Raw genomic sequence first — 13,577 nt, forward strand, 5'->3', positions numbered from 1 at the left:
ATCTAAAGGAAAGTTGAACAAGAAAATTGTATAGTGTATGGGCAGCCTTATTGACTCCATCCTCTGAAGTATCTGAGCCCATGGGACAAATGCTAGACGCCAGTTGAGGGCAATGGCCCAAAGGACTGAGCATAAGAGCATATGAGCCAATTTTTGTGTTTGAGCTGAAGACCCGGCAAAGAGCAAACACATGTGTGGCGTTAAGGTTTTTGAGTCCCAGTAATTTGTGCTACCTTATTTGTTAATGACTCCAGATTGTTGTAAGGGCCTGACAGCTCCAAAAGATATGGATCATGGTACCAGTGTCCTGACATCCTCCAAGCACTGGGGTAGGTTTATATTATTATTATTCATCCCAAGCACCAAGGAACCAGATCAGTTTCTGATTGAACCACTAAGGTGTGACAGGTCTGAACATCCAGTACAGTACTTGGGCTGGGAAATAGACAACATACAGTATATGGTGGTGGTAGATGGCCAGTACCTGCTTTGTTTGCAGAAGAGTCATGAAACAAATTGCTTTTGATATAAACTGTGTTTAGGCATAGTCAGAAAGTAGATTAATTAACACTCACCTGCACTTTTCTGTGAAACCCAAAATCTTAGGCCAGAAAGGCAGACATTAGACTATTTCAGCTGGACTGCATATTACATAGTTACATAGTTAGTGAGGCTGAAAAAAGACACAAGTCCATCCAGTTCAACCTATGATGTGTGTGTGTGTTTGCTTTTAACCGTACATTGTATACCCCTGTATGTTGTGGTCTTTAAGGTGTCCATCCAATAGTTTTTTAAAACTATCAATGCTCCCCGCTGATACGACTGCTTGCGGAAGAGAATTCCACATCCTTACCGCTCTTACAGTGAAGAACCCCTTACGCATTTTAAGGTTAAACCGCCTTTCCTCAAGTTTTAGTGAGTGGCCACGTGTCTTATTGTATTCCCTTTCTCTGAATAGTTTGTTCCTTATGCTAGGGTCGCCAGTACAGTATTTGTACATTGATATCATATCCCCCCTCAATCGTCTCTTCTCCAGAGAGAATAGGTTCAGTGCTTGTAGTCTTTCCTCATAGCTGATGTCCTCCATTCCCCTAATTATTTTTGTTGCCCTTCTCTGGACTTTCTCCAGTTCCAGCACATCCTTCCTGAGGACCGGTGCCCAGAACTGGACAGCATACTCCAGATGTGGAGTCAATTGGTTGTGGCACCATCGCTGATTTCCTTGCTAACAAGGGGAATAATAGCCTATAATTTTATTTTTCCAAACCGAGTACTGAAGGATTAGTCTTGTACTACTGTATATGGGAATCGTATTTATGCAAAGAGTAAAATGCAGTAAGCATATTTTATATGGCTGCCACAGATTTCAATAGTTCATATATTTTTTTATTTAAGCATATTTTTTTTTCTTGACAGCGGCTGGGAAAGTTGCTTTGCTGATTGGCAATAATAGTTACATCAGACATCCCAATCTCTTAGCCCCTATGGTTGATGTATGTGAGCTGTCCGCACTCCTCAGAAAATTGGGCTTCCGTGTAATCTCACTTGTAGACTTGACTCAGGAAGAAATGATAACAGCAGTCCATCAGTTTCTACAGCTCCTGGACAGAGGGATGTATGGTGAGTCTATAGAGTATATAAAATGAAAGTGATATTGCTAAGGAAACTATTCAGGAAAAGTTATAAATATTGTAGCCTTTAATAATATTTGTGAACTAAATTAGTTTTCTCTGGAAAGACTTGGTTTTAAAGTATTGCTCATGCCTTGGCTTGTGCTGCTCCCTGGCCTGTTGCTGGTGTAGATATATATCTCCCTTCCAGGAACGTTTGCATCACCTGCTATTAATACCAACAGACAGTCACAGCCAGGCCTAAATGACCTTGTGAAGGTCAAGGAACTCTGCTTTGTAACCAGCTTGGGCTTAAAAGCAATGGTGGCCTGGTTTATGTGCAAATACTTTTCATGGTGAGCAATGAAACCTCTAACTTCTGCATTTATTCAATCTGAAGAAGAAAATATAGTTTTTGCCAAACAAAAAGGAAATGAAAGCACTTCTGATGCAGTTGCTGGACTGAATGATGCATGCTGGTCACAGTCTGTGTAGTGAAAAGTTTTGACAAAACCAGACATATCTTTATTTTGAGCTTAGTGACTTTAAAGTGGAACTCCAGCATGCAACAATGCAATACTCTTCTTCTTTCTTTTTCCTCCAGTGGCAGCAGGCAGTCTTCCAGGACTGAGTGGCGCTCACTTAATGACATGTAAGTGCCACTCAGTCCTGGCGTACTGTGAGACTGGCCTGTGTAATTATGCGCCCGCTAGGGGGCATGAAAACAACAGGTTGTGCACACAGGAGATTGGTTAGAGTGCTTGCCTATGGAGAAGTGCTTACACTGGATGGTGGAGAAAGCTGGGAACAGCGATGTAGCATGGAGAGGATAAGTACAATTTTGCAATGCTTTTTTTGATGGAAAAGATGGATGGAGCCAAATACAGGGAAATCTTAGAAGAAAACCTGTTAGAGTCTGCAAAAGACTTGAGACCTTCCAGCAGGACAACAACCCTAAACATACAGCCAGAGTCACAATGGAATGGTTTAGATCAAAGCATGTTCAAGTGTTAGAGTGACCCAGTCAAAGTCCAAACCTAAATCCAATTGAGAAGCTGTGGCAAGACTTGAAAATTGCTGTTCACATCCAATCTGAGAGAGCTTGAGCTATTTTGCAAAGAAGAATAGGCAAAAAGTGCACTCTCTAGATGTGCAAAGGTGGTAGAGACATACAGTGAAAGGTGGTTCTACAAAGTAGTAACTAAGGGGGCCAGAATACAAATGCACACCACACTTTTCACATATTTGTAAAAAAATGAAAAAAACATTTATCATTTTCCTTCCACTTCACAATTATGTGCCACTTTGTTTTGGTCTATCACATAAAATCTCAATAAAATACATTTATGTTTATGGTGTAACACGACAAAATGTGGAAATTTCAAGGGGTATGAATGCTTTTTAAAGACACTGTATACAGTATATACAATGCATCCAGAAAGTATTCACTAAGGCCCTTCTCCCCCGATCACTCAGTTTGGCCAGGCGGCCCGCTCTAGGAAGAGTCCTGGTGGTTCCAAACTTCTTCCATTTATGGATGATGGAGGCCATTGGGCTCACTGGGACCTTCAATGCTGCAGAACTTTTTTTGTACGCTTCCCCAGATCTGCGCCTCGATACAATCCTGTTTTGGAGATCTACAGACAATTCCTCGGACTTCATGGCTTGGTTTGTGCTCAGACATGCACTGTTAACTGTGGGACCTTATATAGACAGGTGTGTGCATTTCCAAATCCTGTCCAATCAACTGAATTTACCACAGGTGGACTCCAATCAAGTTGAAGAAACATCTCAAGGATGATCAGTGGAGACAAGATGCATCTGAGCTCGATTTTGAGTGTCATGGCAAAGGCTGTAAATACTTATCTACATGTGATTTTTTTTTTTTTTAATAACTTTGCAAAAAAATCAAACAAACTTCTTTCACGTTGTCATTATAGTGTATTGTTTGTAACATTTTGAGGAAAATAATTTAATCCATTTTGGAATAAAGCTGTAACATAACAAAATGTGGAAAAAGTTAAGCGCTGTGAATACTTTCTAGATGCACTGTATAAATTGTACATTTACATCAGTCCCTGCCCTCAAGGAGATACAATCTAAGGTCCCTAACTCACATTTATACATACAAATTTTAGAGACAATTTAGAAAGGAGCCAATTAACCTACCAGCATGTCTTTGGAGTGTGGGAGGAAACCAGAGTACCCAGAGGAAACCCACGCAGGCACAGGGAGAACATGCAAACTATAAGCAGGTAGTATTGTGGCTTGGATTTGAACCAGCGACCCTAGTGCTGCTAGGTGGAAGTGCCAACCACTTAGCCACTGTGCTATATAATAGAAATCTTACTGACATTGTTAAAGAAAAGACAGTGAGAAATTATCATTTATGTTATGTGAAAATTACTCATTTTTAAGTTGATCTTTGTTGCACAAAACTAATAAACATAATTTTTTTTATGTATTTTAGTGCAGTTTAACCACTTTCAGACCGGAGGATTTGGTTGCTCAAAGACCAGGCCCTATTTTGCGATTCGGCACTGCGTGATTTTAACGGACAATTGCGTGGTCATGCGACGCTGTACCCAAACTAAATTTATGTCCTTTTTTTTCCCCACAAACAGAGCTTTCTTTTGGTGGTATTTGATCACCTGTGCGATTTTTTTATTTTTTGCGCTATAAACAAAAAAAAGAGCGACAATTTTGAAAAAATAACAATATTTTTCACATTTTTTTTATAAGAAATTCTCAAAAAAAAGTAATAATCAAAATTTTTTAACATTTTAGGCCAATTTATTTTCTGCTACATATTTTTGGTAAAAAAAAAAACGCAATAAGCATATTTTGATTGGTTTGCGCAAAAGTTATTGCGTTTACTAACTACGGGAAAGATTTATGTCATTTTTATTGTTTTTGATTTAACTAGTAATGGCGGCAATCTGCGATTTTTTTTTTTTTTTTTTTTTTTGCGGGACTGCGACATAGCGGCGGACAGATCGGACCCCTAACTGACATTTCTGACACTTTTGGGGTACCAGTGACATTACTACAGTAATCAGTGATAAAAAATATGCACTGTTACTGTAAAAATGACACTGGCAGGGAATGGGTTAACATTACTGGTGATCAGTGGGGTAAGTGTGTCCCTAGGGGTGTGATTCTAACTGTCAGGGGGCATGGCTTGTGAAGTAATCACAGAGACATGCGATCCTTTATAGCAGGATCACATAGCCTCTGTGATCACTTCAGGGAGAATGACAGACGGCTGTGTTTACATCAGCCATCTGTCTTTCTCCCTCAGCTGCGGGAGATCGCGAGTGGCCGGCGGCCATCAGAGCCGCCGGGCACACACGTTGGCTACCCAGCTGACGAGCGGGGGCAGGAGCGCGCCTCCGGCGGCGCGCAATTGCCCCCTAGCTCCACCCAGGCAATTGCCGTACATGTACGACGCTTTGCTTGGGAGCGCCAGCCTGCCGCCGTATAACTGCGGCGGCTGGTGCGGAAGTGGTTAAAAAAGCAGTATTGGCTTACCACTTCCACATAGCAACACTAGGGTCATCTGTTTAAATCCCAACCACAGCACTAACTGCATGGAGTTTGCATGTTCTCTCTGTGCCTACATGGGTTTCTTTCGGGTACTCCGGTTTCCTCCCACACTCCAAAGACATGCTGGTAGGTTAATTGGTTCTTGTCTAAATTGGCCCTAATATGTGTATGTGGTAATGTGAGTTAGGGACCTTAGATTGTAAGCGACTTGAGGGCAGGGACTGATGTAAATGTACAATATATATGTAAATCGCTGTGTAAATTGATGGTGCTATAGAAGTACCTGTAATAAATAAATAAATAAAATTACCCTTTTTTAAGGAGCTCTTTTTCACAAAAATATATTAAACATACATTTTTATGTATGTTAGTGCAGTATAAAAAACGCAGTATTGGGGTACATATTCTATAAAAAAATTATATCTATGTCTTAAACAATGGCTTTTCACCAATGCAGCACAGGATAAGATGCATATACAATTATACACCCATGACTTTTTTCGCTTTGCCAAGTACCTAAATCGTTTTTTTGCACACTCAGGGCTATTTTATTATGCCGGTCATGGATATGAACGTTCTGGGAGGAACTACATGGTCCCCATTGATGCTCCCCAACCATACAGGCCTGAAAATTGCATCAGCGTACAAAGAATACTGCAGAAGATGCAAGAAAGGAGGACTGCCTTGAATGTGGTTCTTCTAGATACTTGCAGGAAGTGGTATGTGTGTTTTCACTTAAGGGGAACAATGTATAAAAACCTTTTGAACTCCTCTTGCTTAAACACAATTAATCCATGCGCCAGCACCATTTATGAATAATTCCTAAATAAATATAAGAAATTGGGTATCAGCAATAACATGTTGCGCTGCCTCTTTGAATTATAATATTTCACATAGGCGATCCAATCCGATCCGCCTGTCAGTTTTTCAGGCGGACCTGATTGGATGCTCCATGCATCCCTATGGGGCAGCGGGTGTCAGCAGAGACATCTCCGCTGACACCCGCTGCTATCCGATTCCGATCCTGTCCGTGAAATTCGGATGGATGGAAACCCTATTTTCCATCCGTCTGGAGGATGGGATCGGATGAGAACGAACAGGCGGTGGGTTCTCAATCGATCTCCCCATAGAGGAGAGCAGGGATCTGACAGCTCTGTCTCTGCAGGACAGAGAAGGAAGCAAATCACCGCTCAAAGGCTGTCAGCTGAACAAAAAGACCCAGGGCGAACTATGGTAATCCTAGGAAACTGGGTGCTCGCCAAAGGTCCCCAGCCTGGAAAGTCCATATATATATAGTAGAAAGAAAGCGGCACCTCCAGTAGTAGGAAACTTGAAACTTGAATTTATTGTAAAATTAAAGGTCCAACATATAACATCGAACACACAAGATTGACTGGATCAGCAGACGCGTTTCACACCATGTGCTTAATCATTGCAGTGTTGGATGTTGGATGTTGGACCTTTAATTTTACAATAAATTCAAGTTTCAAGTGTCCTACTACTGGAGGTGCTGCTTTCTTTCTACTATATATATAAGCTCTGTCTCTGCACACAGAGTGGAGACAGAGCTGTCATCCGCCTGCTCAGCGGGGATCAGCGGATCGATTCCCCGCTAAGCAGAACGAACCTCCGTCGGGCAGTGCGCCTGTGTGAAAGGGGCCTTAATTCAATAGATCTACATAAAATCCCACTTCAATAGATCTACATAAAATCCCACTTCAATAGATCTACATAAAATCCCACTTCAATAGATCTACATAAAATCCCAGATATTCTGTAACAATCTATTTACTGTATCAAACACTTAGTAATAGCTAATCAACATAAATCACAGTGATCAATATTCATCAGTGACAAAACAAAATTGGGTGCAGCCTTATCCTAAAAGATATACATTAAAGTACAATATATCTGTTATACATCAGACACAAATCCACAAAACATGCATTGTCTTTTTAGGGTTAACCCAAAAGTGTAAAATATCATTCAAACAAGGTCCATATATTTCCTTATCCCAGCACTCAATATTGCCTGTGCGTCGTCTAATAAGTGTTCTCCATGCTGTGTTTTCCTCTTTCCAACACACTGGCTTCAGCTGTTATCCCCTTAGAAACAGGGTCACCGTTTAAGAATTTGAACTCATTGATACAAAGGCACATTGTATTACAACAAATTGTATATTTGTACTCACATTTCATTTGTTTAAAAAAATGTATTTACCTTTTTTTAAGTTTTGTGCAGTCACATGACTTAGCAGCTCCTCCTCCTCTTATTTTGGGGTCTGTCTGTTTACCAGAGGGGCAGTGAATTATGTCAATCATACATCCCTGTTTTAGCATAGTGGTATTTCTTCATATTCCTCCCAGACAGCATTGAATCTCACACTGGCTGAGGCCATTATGAAGCACCTGCCTTGTTTTATCATACATGTAAATGTATGTTTTATAGTTTTAAGAAAGTGTTTTGTTAGCGGTGAGCACTATGGTTTGCTGCTTTTCCTATTGAGCTTAAGAGATGGATATCATTTGTGGTGAATTTAATCAAGTAAGGTGGTTGTGAAGCTGGGTCTTGTGGTTCCTCTCATTGATTGCATATGCAAGCTGGAGAAAACTGAAGATGTCTTCTGGGTGCTGGTGCCTGCCAACATGCTATAATGACCTTTGTGATGAGGGTCAATTTCTGGAGATGGGCGTTCACTCTCTTGGGGAAGGTGGAGGACTGTGTCTTTTCACTTGCAGCTCACTTTCCTTGCAGAAGCGTGATTTTGCACTATAGGATTTGTGTTTTTTTTCACTTGGGGCTGTTTGTACTTTTGTACTTTTCAACAAGTTATTTACAGTATGTACCGCATATGAATTGTTTTTTGATAAATTATTGTTGTCACTTTTATAAACACACATTTACACATTTTTGATGGAGATTTTTTACTGCACTGTTTTATATGACATTTGTATAGATCCTTATGTAGTTTTCAGTGCAGCACATTCATACACATTCTTAGGTGCTTCAGGTGTATGCAGCTATAGTTATAGAATAGTTATAGAATACAGTGGCAGCTGGTGCAGTGGGGGCACAGGGGCACCGCCCCCCCCATCCATGCGTCCGTCCCCCTAATCTACATGCAGGATGCATGGAGTTCAATGGGGCTTTTTTTTTTTAACCATGTGATTAGAGCCAGAGGCTCTAATAGGCTAAAAAAAAGTGGGGCTTGGGGCGCAGAGCACTGCGCCCCGAGCCCACCCAGTTGTGTGACAATAGCGAATGAAAATTCTGAGACCCGTTTCCCAATTGGCCAAAAGGAGAAGCCATGCCATTGGGCATGGATGAGGATGGAGGAGACACAGAAGACAGGGGGAAGAAGCCTAAGCCGTCGCCTGCTGCTGCAGATGTCCAGGCAGGGTGAGTGAGCCGGGTCCTGTCCCGTCCTGCCCCCTGCCATGGTCCTGTCCTGCCCCCTGCTGTGGTCCTGTCCTGCTGTGGTCCGGGTGGGTTTATGGTGCGGTCCGTCTGACGCCCCCCCACCGGCCCATGGAGCACCAGCCACCACTGATAGAATATATAGGGGCTGTTGCTCAATTGTATTCCTTTATCACATGTCACTCATACAGCTGGAAAGCACCTTTCCCGTGTGCAAGCCGTGTTTCAGGGGGGTGCCCCTTTTGCGTTTCATGCAGCTACAGGCTGCAGCTTCAAAAGCCAGGCAGTGATTGACTAATGGTTCATATTTCACAGCCTTATTTCAGCCGCAGCAGGGGGTGTGCCTGTGTCTGTGTGCGTGCACGCGTACTGCTGTCAGTGGGAGTGCTCGCACACACACTGGAACACAGAGAGCTGAGATGTGTGACATTGCTTGAGACATATTGCAGTTCATGCCATTGATCACCTGTGCAGGTGTGGAGTGCGCTGGAGCTGTAAGTGCGGTTTTAACTCTTTTAATAAAAAGTTGCTTTTAAATGGTTTTATGCTATGCGTGTTTTATATAGGGTTTTTTATGTGTCATAAGAAGATCACTATTGAGTTGTGGCTCATAAAGGAGGAGGAAAAAAGGTGCAGTTGGACCTTACTATATGTTTTTAAAGCGTAAGAAAAAAAACATTCCCCTCTGGGTGATCCCTGTACATTGCAAGGATTATAACAGCCTTTGTTGCAGATTCCTACCTTTTGTTATTCTGAAACAATCCCTGTTCTTTCCTTCTGTGCCTCTGTGCTGAATGGGTCTAATGGGAGTGGTTTCATAATTATCAATCAGCTGTTCAGGTGCAGAGCACTAATGAGGAAATCTGCTGGGCCTGCATTCCTTTAACCACTTTACGACCGGCGCACGACGATCTACGTCGGCACTCAGCCCCGGCCAGGCAAACTGACGTAGGCCTACGTCAGCACAATTTGCCGGCCCTGTGCGCGCTCCCGCGCGTCCCCGCCGCCGATGATGACTCGATTGGGTTCAGAACCGATCAGTCATCAGGTCCAGGCCAATCATTTTTGGTCTGGACCTGTTGATCGGTCCTGCCCAATCAGATCATCCTCTAAGCCTGTGAAATGTAAACACAGGCTTAGAGGAGATGTGCCCTCCCCCCACAACGGTCTTTTCGGATCCAGCGTGAGAGGAGAGCACATCTTACTGTGAGTACTGCACCAAGCACACCCACACACAGTTAGATAGGCACATTTCACCCCCGATCGCCCCCCCAATTAACCCCTACAGCACCTGACACAACACACACTATATACAGCATATAGCATATACCTATATACCTGTATAAGTGTGATTTGTGAACAGGTGTAGCCCTTGCGACCCCCCCTTTTCCACTCAAATTACCCCCCACCCCCCCCTAATAAAGATTTAACCCACTGATCCCCCCTGAACCCCCCCTGATCACCGCCGTTAACCCCTACACCCTCTGTCACATCAGCACTAATACAAACGCAATATACGGTGTTATTGTATTTTTGTATTAGTGTCATTGTGATCAGAATTAGCGCAGGCGACTAAGTTTCTGTCCCAAGAAGGTTTAGGGTCCCCGCCACCCGCCCAATAAAGATTTAAGCCCCTGACCCCCCCCTGATCACCCCTACACCCCCTGCCATAACACACACCGTATACAGTATATAGCATTTTGCTATATACCCGTATAAGTGTGATTTGTGGTCAGGTCTAGCGCTTGCGACCCCCCTTTTTCCACTTGAATTACCCGCCACCCCCCCCTAATAAAGATTTAAGCCCCTGATCCCACCTGATCCCCCCCTGATCACCGCTAGTTAACCCCTACACCCTCTGTCACATCAGCACTAATACAAACGTAATATACTGTGTTTTTGTATTTTTGTATTAGTGTCATTGTGATCAGAATTAGCGCAGGCGACTAAGTTTGTGTCCCAAGCAGGTTTAGGGTCCCCCCCACCCGCCCAATAAAGATTTAATCCCCTGATCCCCTCCTGATCACCCCTACACCCCCTGCCACAACGCACACTGTATACAGTATATAGCATTTTCTATATACCCGTATAAGTGTGACTTGTGACCAGGTTTAGCGCTTGCCACCGTTCCTTTTATCCTTAGGATACCCGCCAGTCCCTTCCAATAAAGATTTAAACCCCTGATCCCCCCCTGATCACATCCCGTTAACCCCTACACCCTCTGTCACATTAGCACTAATACACACATAATATACTGTTTTTACTGTATTTTGTATTGGTGTCATTGTGACTTGAGGTTGCGCTAGCTAGCTAGTTTCTTTCCCAAAGGAGGTTTAGGGTCCCCGCCACCCCCCCCAGATCCCCAGCGCATAGTTTAGAAGTAACCCCTTGATTGCCACACACGCACGCACGCACGCACGCACGCACGCACCTACACTTCCATTTCTAGTATAGTGTTTGAACAGATCAATATCTGATCTGATCAGAACTATACTAGCGCCCCCATAGTTTAGGGTTCCCAAAACGCGGTGTTTGCACGATCAGTACTGATTCCGGCCAGCACCTGCGTTTAACCCTTTCACCCAGGCAAGTGTAGTAATCAATAGATTACTGTCACTTGCAAAAAAACACAAGACACAAAACCGCTGTGTTAGCAGAGTCAGGCCTGATCCCTGCTAGCATTAGCAGTTTTTTTTGTAGCGCTTGAAATAGTCTTCGACAACCAGGTGCTTTTATTACCTGTGAGTCGCATCACTGTACGAGTAAATTTAGTTGCCAAAATGACCAAACGTTCGTACAGGGATGAAGAGCTTCTCAGTTATATGCTGACCGAGTCATCTGATAGCGAAGGGGAAGCTACAATGACCGAATTAGTGTCAGTATATGAACCTGATGACGGCAGCGGCTCCCTGACAGATAGCTCCGACGACAGATGGGTCCCTGTTAGACCCAGGCGTACCCGACCCCATTCTGAAGTTGTTGTGATGCAGGAATCGCAGGGTGCTCGTATGGAGCAGAGTGTGGGTACTAGTGCCGCTCATCCTTCTGGCGACCTGGCAAGCGCCAGCGGCCTAGTACAACCTGGACCTAGTACAACCAGCACTGCAGTAAGACCTGGTGACGTGGCGAGTCCCCTAAGTGCAGTTGAAGCTGGTGCGGTGGCTAGCACAAGTAGTGGCCCGCAGCCACCGCGTATTCGAAGACAGGCCCGTAGAGCCCATAGTGCCCTCCCTGATGCGCTGGCATTTCCTAATTGGCAACCCACCGATACTACAGCGCCAGTACTTCCCCCATTCACCGCCCAACCTGGAATCCACGTGGAGACAGCTGGTTTTACGCCCCTGAACTTTTTTGAGCTGTTCTTCACGGAAGATCTTTACAGATCTATTGTGGATCAATCAAATTTGTATGCACAACAGTTCATCGCCGCCAACCCAAATTCACACCTTGCCAGACAATTCGGCTGGAAACCTATAACGGTTTCCGAATTTAAGATCTTTCTGGGCCTTTCCCTCCACATGGGCATAATTAAACAGAGTGAATTGCGGCTATATTGGTCCACTAGCCCAATTCACCATATGCGCATGTACTCTGCCTCTATGTCCAGGACGAGATACGAGCAAATTCTGCGATTTATGCATTTCAGCGACAATGAACTCTGTCGTCCTCGGGGAGACCCTGCATACGATCGGCTCCACAAAATTCGGCCCCTCATAGACCACTTCAATCAGCGGTTTGCAGCCTTGTTTACCCCCGAACAAGTTGTCTGCGTTGACGAGTCCCTGATTAAATTTACTGGCCGCCTTGCTATGAAACAGTACCTCCCCAGCAAGCGTGCCAAGTACGGGGTCAAACTGTATAAATTGTGTGACAGGGCCACAGGCTATACAGTTAGTTTCCGGGTCTATGAGGGAAAAGATAGCTGTGTGGAGCCCCCCAACTGCCCAGACTACATAGGGAGCAGCGGTAAGATCGTTTGGGACTTGGTGTCACCCTTATCCGGAAAGGGGTACCATTTGTACGTGGACAACTTTTATACAAGCGTGCCACTATTTAGTCACCTTCTTGATTTGATGGCGCATGTGGCACCGTGCGACCTAATCGCCGGGGCTTCCCCCAACGGCTTGTAGATTCCCGTCTTAGTCGGGGGGCGAGAGCCTGCTTGAAAACGGACAAATTACTTGCGGTGAAGTGGAAGGATACACGGGATGTTTATGTTCTGTCCTCCCTTCACCCAGACACGACGATCCAAATTCCTACGGCAACTGGCGTTGTGGAGAAACCCCTCTGTGTCCACGAATATAACCTTAACATGGGAGGGGTGGACCTTAACGACCAGCTTTTGGCGCCGTATTTAGTTGCCCGTAAAGCCAGACGCTGGTACAAAAAAGTGTCTGTTTACCTATACCAATTGGCTATGCTGAACGCCTTTGTCCTATACAGGGCGTCAGGACGAACTGGATCTTTCCGGGAATTCCAGGAAGAGATCATCCTTGCCTACCTGTACCCAGGAGGCATGCCTGCCCAACTTCCCCTTCCAGATGCAGTGAGCCGGCTGCATGAGAGGCATTTTTCACATGTCCTCCCGAGTACCCCTACCCAAAGATGGCCCCAAAGAAGATGTCGTGTCTGTAGCAAGCGCGGATTTAGGCGTGACACCCGTTATTATTGTCCCAAATGTCCTGACCAACCTGGTCTCTGCATCGGGGAATGTTTCGAGCGCTACCATACACTAGTGGATTATTAGCGTAGGGTACAGCACGACACAGTGTAGGGCACATAAACACAGGGTCTCGAAGGATGTTGGATGTCCATCGACATTTTGAGAGACCCAAGCTGGAAGAGAAGATCGCAGATGATCGCAGTCCCTCCCAAATCAAGAAGTAAAGGAACAGTTAGAAAGAAAAATAAAAGGATCCAAAAACTGTTGTGGTGTCAGTAATTTTATATGTCCTTCTACTCCTTCCTACTATACTTTTTTTCAATGTCCTTTGTTTGTTTTTT

The 13,577-nt window shown here is 44.2% G+C and overlaps 1 protein-coding gene across 1 annotated transcript in view; it reads left to right on the forward strand.

Moving 5' to 3' along the window:
• LOC309554950 (mucosa-associated lymphoid tissue lymphoma translocation protein 1-like) overlaps nt 1-13,577 on the forward strand; it is a 108,208-nt gene that overhangs the window by 64,801 nt on the left and 29,830 nt on the right. The window contains exons 10-11 of the mRNA XM_082256711.1: nt 1,417-1,620; nt 5,698-5,875. Of these exons, the coding sequence (XP_082112837.1) occupies nt 1,417-1,620; nt 5,698-5,875 (382 nt within the window). The remainder of the gene's footprint in view (nt 1-1,416; nt 1,621-5,697; nt 5,876-13,577) is intronic.

This window comes from Pelophylax lessonae (genome assembly GCF_965119305.1).
Source record: "Pelophylax lessonae genome assembly, chromosome: 4".
Classification (NCBI taxonomy): domain Eukaryota; kingdom Metazoa; phylum Chordata; class Amphibia; order Anura; family Ranidae; genus Pelophylax; species Pelophylax lessonae.